A 13,334-nucleotide genomic window follows, 5' to 3' on the forward strand; every position below is an offset into this window, starting at 1 on the left:
TGGAATGAAACAACTTTTCTAGTCCTTTGGCCACTGCCGAGTTTTCCAGATTTGCTGGCATATTGAGTGTAGCACTTTCACAGCATCATCTTTTAGGATTTGAAATAGCTCAGCTGGAATTCCCCATCCCCCATCAATAATGGTGTTCTAAATGCAAGTATGACCATCAGCCTGCTATGTGTTCTGACAGAGGGACCATCCTCTCCTGAAGAGGCCACTATTTGTATCTATTTAACACTCCTACATCCTTCTTCCTTTCTCTATGATTCTAGCCAACTGTTCAGTGAAGGATCCAATTAGTCCAAGCCAGGGTTTCTCAGTCTTAGGACTACTGATATGTTGGGCAGGATAATTCTAGGTTGTGGAGGTTGTGCTGGGCATTATAGGACATTGAACAGCATTTCTGACTTCCACCCACTCTGTGCCAGTAGCACCCCCGCCCTGGTCACACAATCTAAATGTCTGTAGACGTCTCCACATGTCTCCTGGGGTGGGGGGGCACAGTTTCTCCCAGTTGAGAAGATCTGATGGACGGATACAAAAGGGAACTTGAGAGGGAAATAGATCTATCAGTTACAAACCTGGAAGGAGGGGCTTTTTGTTTTAAATATGGAAAGTGGAGACTGTGGGCATCCTGATGGGGATGCTCAGGATGTGTGACACAGTCTGTCTGTGTGTGTCAGGCTGTGTGACACTGTGTGTGTATGTGTGTGTGAGAGAGGATGTGTGACACAGTATGTGTGTGCCAGGCTGTGTGACATGATGTGTGTGTGTGAGAGGATGTGTGACACAGTCTGTCTGTGTGTGTCAGGCTGTATGACACTGTGTGTGTGTGTGTGAGAGGATGTGTGACACAGTCTGTGTGTGTGTGTGAGGCTAACGTGTGTGTGTGTATGTGTGTGTGAGAGGATGTGTGACACAGTATGTGTGTGCCAGGCTGTGTGACATGGTGTGTGTGTGTGTGTGTCAGGCTGTGTGACACTGTGTGTGTGTGTGTGTGTGAGGCTAACACTGTGTGTGTATGTGTGTGTGAGAGAGGATGTGTGACACAGTATGTGTGTGCCAGGCTGTGTGACATGGTGTGTGTGTGTGTGTGTCAGGCTGTGTGACACAGTCTGTCTGTGTGACACTGTGTGTGTGTGTGAGGCTAACACTGTGTGTGTGTGTGAGAGAGAGGATGTGTGACACAGTATATGTGTGCCAGGCTGTGTGACATGATGTGTGTGTGTGAGAGGATGTGTGACACAGTCTGTCTGTGTGTGTCAGGCTGTGTGACACTGTGTGTGTGTGTGAGGCTAACGTGTGTGTGTATGTGTGTGTGAGAGGATGTGTGACACAGTATGTGTGTGCCAGGCTGTGTGACATGGTGTGTGTGTGTGTGTGTGTGAGGCTGTGTGACACTGTCTGTGTGTGTGAGGCTATGTGACACTGTGTGTGTGTGTGAGGCTAACGTGTGTGTGTGTATATGTGTGAGAGAGGATGTGTGACACAGTATGTGTGTGCCAGGCTGTGTGACATGATTTGTGTGTTTTGGGCTGTGTGACAGTGTGTGCCACCCAAAACCTACCTCCTCCCCCACTCCCCTACTCCCACCCCCAATTTCTTTCTTTTGTGCTGAAAGGTGGGATGCTCGTGTCAAAGGCGTGCTGATGGGGGCTCAGGGCACCTGGCCTGTGCAGTTCTCTCTTGCTCAGGAAATAACAGGCAAAGGAGCCCCTGGGTTCTTTGCTGACACTTGGTGAATCTGCTGCCCACCAGAGTCTTTTTCCCAGTGGGGTTCTTCACAGGGGAGATAAAAGCCATCTTCTAGTGAAGTGAAGGTGACCTGCATCCAGCCAGTGGTGGCCTCCAGACCCTTGGCATTTCTCATTCAGAGAGGCCCTGGGCCCCCAAGGATGCCTCTTGGCTGGAAGCTGAGGGTGGGGTCTGCCCCCTCCCCTCACTCACCAGTCCTCTCCGAGTGCTCTCTTGCTCATGGCATCAGCTCTGGTCTCCTACAAATATTGGGCTACCCACCTCCCTCAAATGCGACCTGTGTGAGGGCAGATAGGTAGGGAGGGCTGCAGGGCCAGGCTTCTTCCGTTTTTTCTTCACCCCACCCTGGGTTCATATTCTTCAAAGAGGCATTCCTGAAATTCACTGTGTAAAGTACCCACCAGCTAATGTGCCAGGTCATCTCTACTTTTTAAATATTATCTGATGTTTTCTTTGGTGGGTTGTTTGTTTTATATATTTATTTATTTACTTGTTTGTTTGCACTGAGTCTTAGTTGTAGCATGTGGGATCTTTGATCTTTAGTTGTGGCATGCAAACTTTTAGTTATGGCGTGTGGGATCTAGTTCCCTGACCAGAGATTGAACCTGGGCCCCATGAATTGTGAGCTCAGCATCTCAGCCACTGGACCACCAGGGAAGTCCCTTTTTGATTGTTGATTGACTCAGTTAAAAGTTAAGCTCAAGGAGAGCAAGGAATTTGTCTCAGTCATCTTTGTAGTCCTTATTGCCTAGATCAGAACCTGGCACAAAGCAGATCTCCAGTAAATGCTTATGGAAGAAATGATGGAAGGAGGGGATTTAAATTGAGCATTGGAGTGCCCAGGAGGAAATCTTCCTTCATATCGTATTCTCTGTGCTGGAGTGGCTTCCTCTTCTGTGACCCTTGGCTCCCAGTATGTGACCATATAAACCACATGCCCTGCAGACCCTAAGCCATGTGTCAGTCTTCTCTTCCATGTCTCTGGGGAACTCTGGATTCATTTTTCCCACGTCATGGTGCAAGAAGCCAATTTTTTTCACTTATTCCACACCAGACTTGCCCCAACCATGAATGCAGTAATCTTTGCCCCAGGGAGTGTGAAGGTCAGGAGTAAAAATAAAACATATATCACAGAGGAGGGCTAAGCTTCTGGTATTCACAAGAGCATCTAATGGCTCTCTTATCCATTTATTTTAATGATATCAGCATATGACAGTCTTTTGAAAAAAAAAAAAAAGCACATTATTTATCTCGTACTGGTGAAGTGGCAGTATTACATTGTTTTAAAAGAAAAATCTTAAAATTTTTCTTTTTAGAAACTTATTGAGTTAGAGAAATAAGCTTTGCCAAATGCCCCATTCTGTCTTTGCTGGCCCTGCTAGCTGGTATCTCTCGTCAACTTTCCCCAAGTGTTTCCTATGGCACTGTCTAACCCAGACTGGGAAATGTGGTTAAGCATTACCAAACCAGACCACGCCCCAGCTTGCGGACCACCTGAGGACACCTGAGGGCTGTGAGGGAAAGTGAACATACTTTCCTGGCCACTAAGATGGTATTGGAAAGTCTGTTTCAGGCTTTGCGCTGCCTGGATGCCCCTGGGGAGTCGCAGGAAGAACTTTAGCCTGGGTAGTTTGTACCTGCTCCTGGTGTTGATTTCCTGGATGACCTTGGTCTCTGGTCTAGAAGTGCTGTTTCTCTATCAGTGTTCTAGCCACCAAGGGCCCCTGTGGGTTCCTCCCACTTTGATATCTGGGATCCTTCGTCTTTGGGAGCAGGTCCATTTATGCTGGGGGCTTCTTCTCCTAGCAAAGGCAGTGGCTGGCTGCTCAGCCTAAGGGTTCAGTCTGTTGATAGCTTTGTATCTGGTGAAGGGCAAGGTTGGTTCAGTTCCCATCCTGGCCACCTCTATGTTCCTGAGAGTTGTCCTGGGGATTTTCGCCTCTTTCCCTGGCCCTCGGGGATCTCCCTCCCTTTCCTTGCCTCTTTCCCGTTTTCCCTCCTCTCTGTCATCTTTCTGAAGTTTCAGACTCAGTTTCTTTTCAGTGAAATTGAAAAGGCAAAGCCATCTTGTATAAAAGGCCTTTTGGCATGTCATCAAGAGCAACAACAATAGTCATAACAGTAGCATCTTACATTTAAGGTTTTTAGTTTACACTTTACAAAGAACTTTAAGTACATTCTCTCATTACCATTTTAGGGTCCCTTGGTTGAGTTAAAAAGGGACATTTCCTTCCACTCACCCTGAGCCCTGCCCAGGGGGGAGACAGCCTGAGCTGCTGCTTCTGCACATGTGTACATCCTGACACACAAGCATTGAACCACTGAGTGTGCAAGTTAACTGACTGAACCATTTCTGCCCCATGGGACTTTCTAGAATTTGTCTGCTCCAATAAGAAAGTTTTAGTCTCCATTTGTTAGAGAAACTTCATTTGGGGAGAATTTTCTTAATGGTACTGAGTTTGGCATTTCATAAAGTCAGGGCTTCCAAAATTGAGGGGGAAAGCTCAAAATCACCCCCCACCCCACTAGCCACACTGAAAGAATCTTGTCCTTTTGGCTGTCTTGGCTGACTGTGACTGGATTAGGGGTTGGTCCCAGGGGGTGGCTGGCAGAGAAAGGCCTCAGAATGCTTGGGGCAGATGGAGGAAAAGCTGTGAGCTTGGCGAGTCCTCTGAGAAAGTCAGGGACCCTGGGTGGGGCTCTCAAGATGGCAGGCTGAGTGGGCTTTGTGCTGGGTGGGAGAGCTAGGTGGGAATGTTGGTGGTAGAATAAGGCCCAGGACCACCTGCCTGCATGAGGAGGGCTGGGAGTGTGTGGGGAGTGGGGGGGGTACTGGGGAGATCCCTTCCAGGGCAGAGCTTCTGAACCACCGTAAGGACTTCATGACCCATTTGGAAATGAGTGTTGCCTAGCCTAAATAAACCAAAGTCAACAACTAGGGGGAACCCCAGGCCACTTTGGGTGGCAAAGCCCTGTCTTCTTCTCCCAGACCTTTCTCTACTTTGCCACCCACTCTTTTCTAAAGCAGAGCTTGTTCTACTTCCCCTGCTCAAAAACCTGCTGGAGCCCTGTGGTCTAGCCTGCTACACATGGCTTTTTGTGGTCAAACCCCTGCCTTTACGTCTTCCCCATTTATCCCTGCTCCCCAGCATGCAGCCACACTCTTGCCAGTCCAGACCTCTGACTGCTCCCCAAACATGCCAGGTCTTTTCACACTTCCCTGCTTTTTATAGAGAATCATGGAAATTTCAATTCCCTTCCCTGTGTCCTGGCAAACTCCTATTCATTCTTGAAGACTCAAGATTTGGGAATTCCTTACTCTGGACAGCTACTTCCATATAATAAAGCAATTATCTATTTCCATGATTGTTTCTGCCTCAAACTGTAGAATCCTTAGAAGCAGGACCTGTCTCCTTCCCATGAAGAGAAAGTCCTGGAGTCAGGCTGGGCCTAAATCCTGGCTCTGTAATTTATTAGGCATCTGTTCTTGTCCAAGTTCTTTAACTTTTCCATGCTTCAATTTACTGAACTGTAAAATGGGTTAGCAGAGTCTCTACTACAGAGTTGTTTAGAGAATTAAATGACTGTATATTATATATTAGTATATATAAATTAGAGTGGTACCGGATGTATAATGTAGTAAGCACTAACCCAACCTAGCCATTAATATGTAAAACAGTCATCATAAGGTACAGTAAGTACCTGGAACGTGATATATATTATATATACATATTTTAAAGAAAAGGCCCGCATCTCATCCCTCTCTCCTCTTCATCATCCTTTCTTTGTTCTCTTTCTCCCTCAGTCCCCGTTCCTTCCCTTTTTTCCTTTCTTCCTACTCCTCCTCCCTCCTTACTTTTTCCTTCCATCTTCCTTTCTTTTCTTTCTCCCATCTTGACTCTTTGAGCCTTTGGCTTGCAAGAACCTCAAGGCTCTTCTGGGGATGCTTAGTGCTGGATGGTCCACTGCACCCCGCTCTCTCTTCCCTGATGCTTCTGCAGGGGGAGGCTTCTGGGGGGGGGAGCGATGGTTGTGGGCCCAGAGGTTGGCGTGAGCGGGTGGCCCCTGGGCCGTCTAACCTGGCCTGATGGCGATGGAGGGGGCGGACAGAGATGGGCAGGGGACAGGGGCAAGTCTCCTTCAGGAGTCTGGGCTGAGTGGGCTGGCCTTGCTCATGTTCCCTAAGTCTCTCAGTCTAGAGTCTTTCTGGATATTAAGGAAGCAAAATGAGAACAGGAAAAAAAGCTGACTTTCCCTTCCTGGCAGGGCTTCTTTGATGGACTTTAGCTGCCCGAACCTCTTGCATTTATGCTACTCTGGAGACGGAACCCAGAGTTTAGAGTTTGGGCTACAGGCTTTGGTCTTCCACTTATCAGAGATGAGGCATAAGATGAGTTATTGGGTTAAAAGAAGCCACAGTTTCCTCATCTATGAAACAGGACTACGTTCTCAGGGGCAGGGGATATGTGGACAGAGTAGGGTGCATTATGGTTATGCGTGGAAAAGTGTTGCAGATGGGCACGGCATCTTTGTCATAAAGATGACGATCTGGAGGATGAGGTCTCAGAGGCCTATCTGTCCCATGGCAGGAGCCTTCCAGAACTTTCCAGAGCTGTGGGCAGGCTTGGCCCCTGACCCTCCTCATTCCCAGGAGCCCTGGCTGCCTGTTCTCCTGATTTTGCCTTCCAATACGAGGTGGACCAAGGGAGGAGAATGGCTCAGAACTTCCAGAAGAAGGGCCGGGGCTAGGGTCCGAGGAGACGGGTGAGCACCGTGCTCCCAGAGGAGCTGCAGGGGGACTGCCTTCCCTGGGGACAGGCAGGATAAGGGGCACTATTTTCAGATTTGGCCAAACAGGCTCAGACTAAGCCTGTGGCAGATTCAGACAGTCCCAGAATGGAGTCAAGGGCAGCCAGGAAGGGGTGGGGACTGTGGGCTCTGACCCTGCAGGACGCAAAGCACTCCGGGGCGGCCAGTGCTTTGGGTCCCAGGGAGAGTCAGAGCCCAGGGCTCAGTGGCTTTTCCTGGAAGAAGCGGACACCCTGGGCCTCAACCACCAGGGTGGAAAAGCTGGGTGCTTTCAGGGAAGGAAGAAAAGTCAGTAAAGATCAGAGGAAAGAAAGAAAAATCTTTTCCTTTACTTTCTTCCTCTTCTCATTCTGTTTCCTGAGCTCCGTAAGCCGGTCTTCCTTTCTGCCAACACAATAGTGTTACCTAAACATATAAGCCTCCTCCTTCTGCCTCAGTCAGGCTGTCAATTCTTTATGTTCATCCTTTTGTTTTAAAACTTTTATTTGTTCTTTTTTTCCCTTAAAACTTTTAACAGCTGTTTATAAAAACATGACAATTACACAACATGGAACAAAAAATCTGGTAAAAATTACTCACTATATGGTACATATACTCAGACGGTATGATATATTTATATAATAAAAGATGAAAATAGTCACTTTCCATAATAAAAATAAGTTCTATTTTTTGTTTATTTTACAATATACTTAATATTCTTTTCTTCTTTTGCTTCTTCTCCAGCTCCCACTCCTTCCCTTCAGGTCTCACAGGTGGATCCCCTGGTGGCCATCCCCACCCGACCCGGCCAGAGTCCAGGAGGCAGAGTGGGTGCAGGGGCCTTAGGAACACGGGCGGCAGCCGCACTCTAAGTGTCTCTCCAGCTCTTCCACGAACGAGGAGCCATCTGTGCACTGAAAGACGTACTTCCGCCGCTTGCTGCGGGTGGGCTGGCAGCACTGGGGCCCGCAGCCCCCACGACACTCCATGACAGGTATCTTGGAGGCCGTGGCACATGATGCGTAACCCTTCTGGCGACGGATCACCTCTCGGACCACCTCTCCCAGGCAAGGCGTTTCTGCAGAGGGCAGAAGAGGTAAGGACATGGCATTGATGGTGAAGGTGGTGGTCCAAGGCAGGCTGCTCCAAAACACTTGTGGTCTGAGGACCATATGTACTTACACATTCTCTCATCCTTCCATCTCCCTGCCCACCCATCCATCCATTTGTCCACCCATTATCCCAGAGGTCCCCAACCTTTTTGGTACTAGGGACCAGTTCCATGGAGGGCAGTTCTTCTATGGATGGGGGTAGGTGGGGAGATGGCTTTGGTTTTGCCCGCTGCTCACCTCCTGCTGTGCCTGGCTCCTAACACGCCACAAACCATCCTGTCCATGGCCCAGGGGTTAGGAACCTCTCCATTAACCCATTTATTTCATGAAAGCTTAGTGCCTTTTCTGTACCGGGCTCTATTTATTTAACGGGCATGCTCAGTTGCTTCAGTCATGTCCAACTCTTTGTGACCCCATGGACTGTAGCCTTCTAGGCTCCTTTGTCTATAGGATTCTCCAGGCAGGAATATGGAGTGGGTTGCCGTACCCTCCTCCAGGAGATCTTTCTGACCCAGGGATCAAATGCTTCCTGCAGTGACAGGCAGATTCTTTACCACTAGCGCCCAATGTAAAACTAAGCCCTGAGGATGTAAAAGTGACAAGATCAGGCTTGGTCCCTTCCTTCAGGGAACTTAAAGACCAAAGTAGATATGGCAAGTTGGTGGACCGAGGGCTAAACCCCATCCCACACCCCATCTCACATATATGTTGATTGCACCACAGGTGCTTAACAACCAAATTAAATGCCAACATAAAAAAAGCCCTGAGGTGGCTGTCCTAAGATGGAGGAGGAATAGGATGGGGAGACCACTTTCTCCCCCACAAATTCATCGAAAGAACATTTGAACACCGAGCAAATTCCACAAAACAACTTCTGAATGCTGGCAGAGGATATCAGGCACCCAGAAAGGCAGCCCATTGTCTTTGAAAGGAGGTAGGACAAAATATAAAAAGAGAGACAAAAGAGGTAGGGACGGAGATCCGTCTGGGGAAGGGAGACTTAAAAAAGAGAGAAGTTTCCAAACACCAGGAAACACTCTCTCCGGCGGGTCTGTGGTGAGCGTTGGAATCTCAGAGGGCGAAATAACCAGGAGGAAAGATAAATAAATAATTAAAACCCATAGATTACGTGCCTAACAGCAACTCCCAGTGGAGCAGCAGCCCAGGTGCTCGCATCCCCCACTAGCAAGCGGGGACTGGACAGGGAGGCCCGGGCTGCAGTGCTTTGGGTAAGGACTGGGCCTGAATGCCCTGAGGGCAGTCTGAGGGAACTAGCTTGAGATAGCAACCCAGACTGTGGGATAGCTATCCCACGATCACCCGAAAAGCCCTAACCTAACACACCACCAGGCACGCTCACAGAACAAAGGACTGAGCAGAGCTAGCCAGCTGCGGACCGGCCCATCTCCCGCCCGAGGCAGGCAGGCGAGGGCAGCCAGAGCCGGAAGGGGGCAGTCGGCCCCAGAGAGGCATCCTCTGTCAAACTGCAAGCAGACTTCGCTGCTAAGCAAGACTTCTTGGGACCCTGGATGATCGACATCCACCGGGAGGGTCGCAGCCAAAGATCAGCTCCCCAGAATAGACACACGGCACACCTGAGAAGGCACGCCCGTTGTACACCCAGAAAACCCAGCGACTGGGATGGGGGAGGGGATAAGCTGCAGCCCCAACTGGGGGCAACTGCACTCGCCAAGCACCTGGTCGCCTGAGCTGCTCGGACCTGGGAAGGGCACAAAACGCAGGCCCAACCAAGTCTGCGCCTTTGTGGAGTACCCGAGAACCTGAACCTGAGTGGCTTAGACCTGTAGAGTGCATGCAAACTAGAGCCCGCCTCAGACAGTTCCCGGCAGAGCAACCTGAAGCCTGAGCAGTGTAGACTGGGAAAGCACACACGCCGTGAGTGGGGGCAAACCCAGTGTGGCTGAATCACTGTGAGCACACGCCAGTGATATTTGCTTGCAGTGTTCCTCCCTCCCCACAGCACGACTGAACAAGCGAGCCTAAAAAAGTGACCACCACCGCCCCCATTGTGTCAGGGAAGAAATTAGACACTGAAAAGACCAGCAAACAGAAGAAGCTAAAATAAACAGAGGGACCCGCTTTGGAAGTGGCAGGTGCAACAGATTAAAACCCTGTGGTTAGCACCGACTACATAGGAAGGGGCCTACAGACCTTGAGAAGTACAAGCCGGACCAAGGAACTATCTGAAAATGAACTGATCCCACAAGGTCCGCAACAGATCCAGAGAAAGTCCTAGATATATTTTTACTATTATCATTTCTTAAATTAAAATTAAAAAAAACTTTTTAAGTCCCATATTACTCCATTAATTTTCATTTTTATAACCTACTACTACCTTGCAAAAAAAAAAAGACCCTATTTTTAAAGCAAACTTCATATACATATATATTCTATAATTTTTGTGATTTTTTTTGTTGTTGTTTTTTAATATTGTATTTTTGAGAATCTAACCTCTACTCTAGATTTTTAATCTTTGCTTTTTGGTATCTGTTATCAACTTTGTGCCTTTAAGAACCCAGTCTTCAGTACCCATTTTTATTTGGGAGCAGGATCAATGGCCTGATTGCTCTCTCCCCATTTTGACTCTCCTTTTCCTTCACCAGGTCGCCTCTATCTCCTCCCTCCCCCTTTTCTTCTCTACCCAACTCGTTGTATCTGTTTCTGTGTTCCGGGCTGTGGCGAACACTCAGGGAACTGATTACTGGCTGGACCTGTCTCTCTCCTTTTGATTCCCCCTTTTATCCTCCTGGCCACCTCTGTCTCCTTCCTCCCTCTTTTCCTCTCTGTGTAACTCCGTGAAGATCTCTGAGGGGTCCAGACTGTGGCAAGCACATAGGGAAGTGATTACTGCCTAGCTTGCTCTCTCCCCTTTTGATACCCCCTCTGCTCCCCCTGGTCACCTAACTCCCTCTTCCCTCTTCTCTTCTCCATGTAACTCTGTATACCTCTCTGGGTGTCACTCAATGTGGAGAAACTTTTCATCATTAACCTAGATGCTTTATCATCAGTGCTGTATAGATGGAGAAGTCTTGAGGCTACTGTAAGAATAAGACTGAAAACCAGAGGCAGGAGGCTTAAGTCCAAATCCTAAGAACACCAGAGAACTCCTGACTACAGGGAACATTAATCAATAGGAGCTCATCAAATCCTTCATATCTACACTGAAACCAAGCATCACCCAAGGGCCAACAAGCTCCAGAGCAAGACATACCATGCAAATTCTCCAGAAACGCAGGAACATAGCCCTGAGCCTCAATATACAGGCTGCCCAAAGTCACCCCAAACCCACTGACATCTCAAAACTCATTACTGGACACTTCATTGCACTCCAGAGAGAAGAAATCCAGCTCCACCCACCAGAACACCAACACAAGCTTCCCGAACCAGGAAACCTTGACAAGTCACCCGTCCAACCCCACCCACAGCGAGGAACTTCCACAATAAAGAGGAACCACAAACTGCCAGAATACAGAAAGGCCACTCCAAACACAGCAATATAAACAAGATGAAAAGGCAGAGAAATACCCAGCAGGGAAAGGAACAGGATAAATGCCCACCAAGCCAAACAAAAGAGGAGAAGATAGGGAATCTACCTGATAAAGAATTCCCAATAATGATAATGAAAATGACCCAAAACGTTGAAAGCAAATTGGAGTTACAGATAAATAGCCTGGAGACAAGGATCGAGAAGATGCAAGAAAGGTTTAACAAAGACCTAGAAGAAATAAAAAAGAGTCAATATATAATGAATAATGCAATAAATGAGATCACAAACACTCTGGAGGGAACCAACAGTAGAATAACAGATGCAGAAGATAGGATAAGTGAGGTAGAAGATAGAATGGTAGAAATAAAGGAAACAGAGAGGAAAAAAGAAAAATGAATGAAAAGAAATGAGGACAACCTCAGAGACCTCTGGGACAATGTTAAACACCCCAATATTTGAATCATAGGAGTCCCAGAAGAAGAAGACAAAAAGAAAGACCATGAGAAAATACTTGAGGAGATAATAGTTGAAAACTTCCCTAAAATGGGGAAGGAAATAATCATCCAAGTCCAAGAAACCCAGAGAGCCCCAAACAGGATAAACCCAAGGCAAAACACCCCAAGACACATATTAATCAAATTAACAAAGATCAAACACAAAGAACAAATATTAAAAGCAGCAAGGGAAAAACAACAAATAACACACAAGGGGATTCCCATAAGGATAACAGCTGATCTTTCAATATAAAGTCTTCAGGCCAGAAGGGAATGGCAGGACATACTTAAAGTGATGAAAGAAAATAACCTACAGCCCAGATTACTGTACCCAGCAAGGATCTCATTCAGATATGAAGGAGAAATCAAAAGCTTTACAGACAAGCAAAAGCTGAGAGAATTTAGCACCACCAAACCAGCTCTTCAACAAATGCTAAAGGATCTTCTCTAGACAGGAAACACATTAAGGGTGTATAAACTCGAACCCAAAACAATAAAGTAAATGGCAACAGGATTATACTTATCAATAATTACCTTAAATGTAAATGGGTTGAATGCCCCAACCAAAAGACAAAAACTGGCTGAATGGATACAAAAACAAGACCCCTGTATATGCTGTCTACAAGAGACCCACCTCAAAACAAGGGACACATACAGACTAAAAGTGAATGGCTGGAAAAAGATATTCCATGCAAACAGAGACCAAAAGAAAGCAGGAGTAGCAATACTCATATCAGATAAAATAGACTGATAAAAAGGCTGTGAAAAGAGACAAAGATGGACACTACATAATGATCAAAGGATCAATCCAAGAAGAAGATATAACAATTATAAAGATATATGCACCCAACATAGGAGCACCACAATATGTAAGACAAATGCTAATAAGTATGAAAGGGGAAATTAACAATAACACAATAATAGTGGGAGACTTTAATACCCCACTTATACCTATGGATAGATCAACTAAACAGAAAATTAACAAGGAAACACAAACTTTACATGATACAATAGACCAGTTAGACCTAATTGATATCTATAGGACATTTCACCCCAGAACAATGAATTTCACCTTTTTCTCAAGCGCACACGGAGCCTTCTCAAGGATAGATCACATCCTGGGCCATAAATCTAGCCTTGGTAAATTCAAAAAAATTGAAATCATTCCAAGCATCTTTTCTGACCACAATGCAGTAAGATTAGATGTCAATTACAGGAGAAAAATTATTGAAAATTCCAACATATGGAGGCTGAACAATACACTGCTGAATAACCAACAAATCACAGAAAAAATAAAAAATGAAATCAAAATATGCATAGAAATGAATGAAAATGAAAACACAACAATCCAAAACCTATGGGACACTGTAAAAGCAGTGCTAAGGGGAAGGTTCATAGCAATACAGGCTTACCTCAAGAAACAAGAAAAAAGTCAAATAAGTAACCTAATTCTACACCTAAAGCAACTAGAGAAGGAAGAAATGAAGAACCCCAGGGTTAGTAGAAGGAAAGAAATCTTAAAAATTAGGGCAGAAATAAATGCAAAAGAAACAAAAGAGACCATAGCAAAAATCAACAAAGCCAAAAGCTGACTCTTTGAGAAGTTAAATAAAATTGACAAACATTAGCCAGACTCATCAAGAAACAAAGGGAGAAAAATCAAATCAACAAAATTAG

The 13,334-nt window shown here is 46.4% G+C and overlaps 1 protein-coding gene across 2 annotated transcripts in view; it reads right to left on the reverse strand.

The window, feature by feature from the left end:
* Positions 1–7,029: 7,029 nt before the first annotated feature.
* SLIT3 (slit guidance ligand 3) overlaps positions 7,030–13,334 on the reverse strand; it is a 717,262-nt gene continuing 710,957 nt past the window's right edge. For both annotated transcript variants that reach the window (XM_043488926.1, XM_043488927.1), the window contains one exon: positions 7,030–7,621. In XM_043488926.1, the coding sequence (XP_043344861.1) occupies positions 7,386–7,621 (236 nt within the window). In that variant the 3' untranslated portion in view covers positions 7,030–7,385. The remainder of the gene's footprint in view (positions 7,622–13,334) is intronic.

This window comes from Cervus canadensis, chromosome 16 (genome assembly GCF_019320065.1).
Source record: "Cervus canadensis isolate Bull #8, Minnesota chromosome 16, ASM1932006v1, whole genome shotgun sequence".
Taxonomy (NCBI): Eukaryota; Metazoa; Chordata; class Mammalia; order Artiodactyla; family Cervidae; genus Cervus; species Cervus canadensis.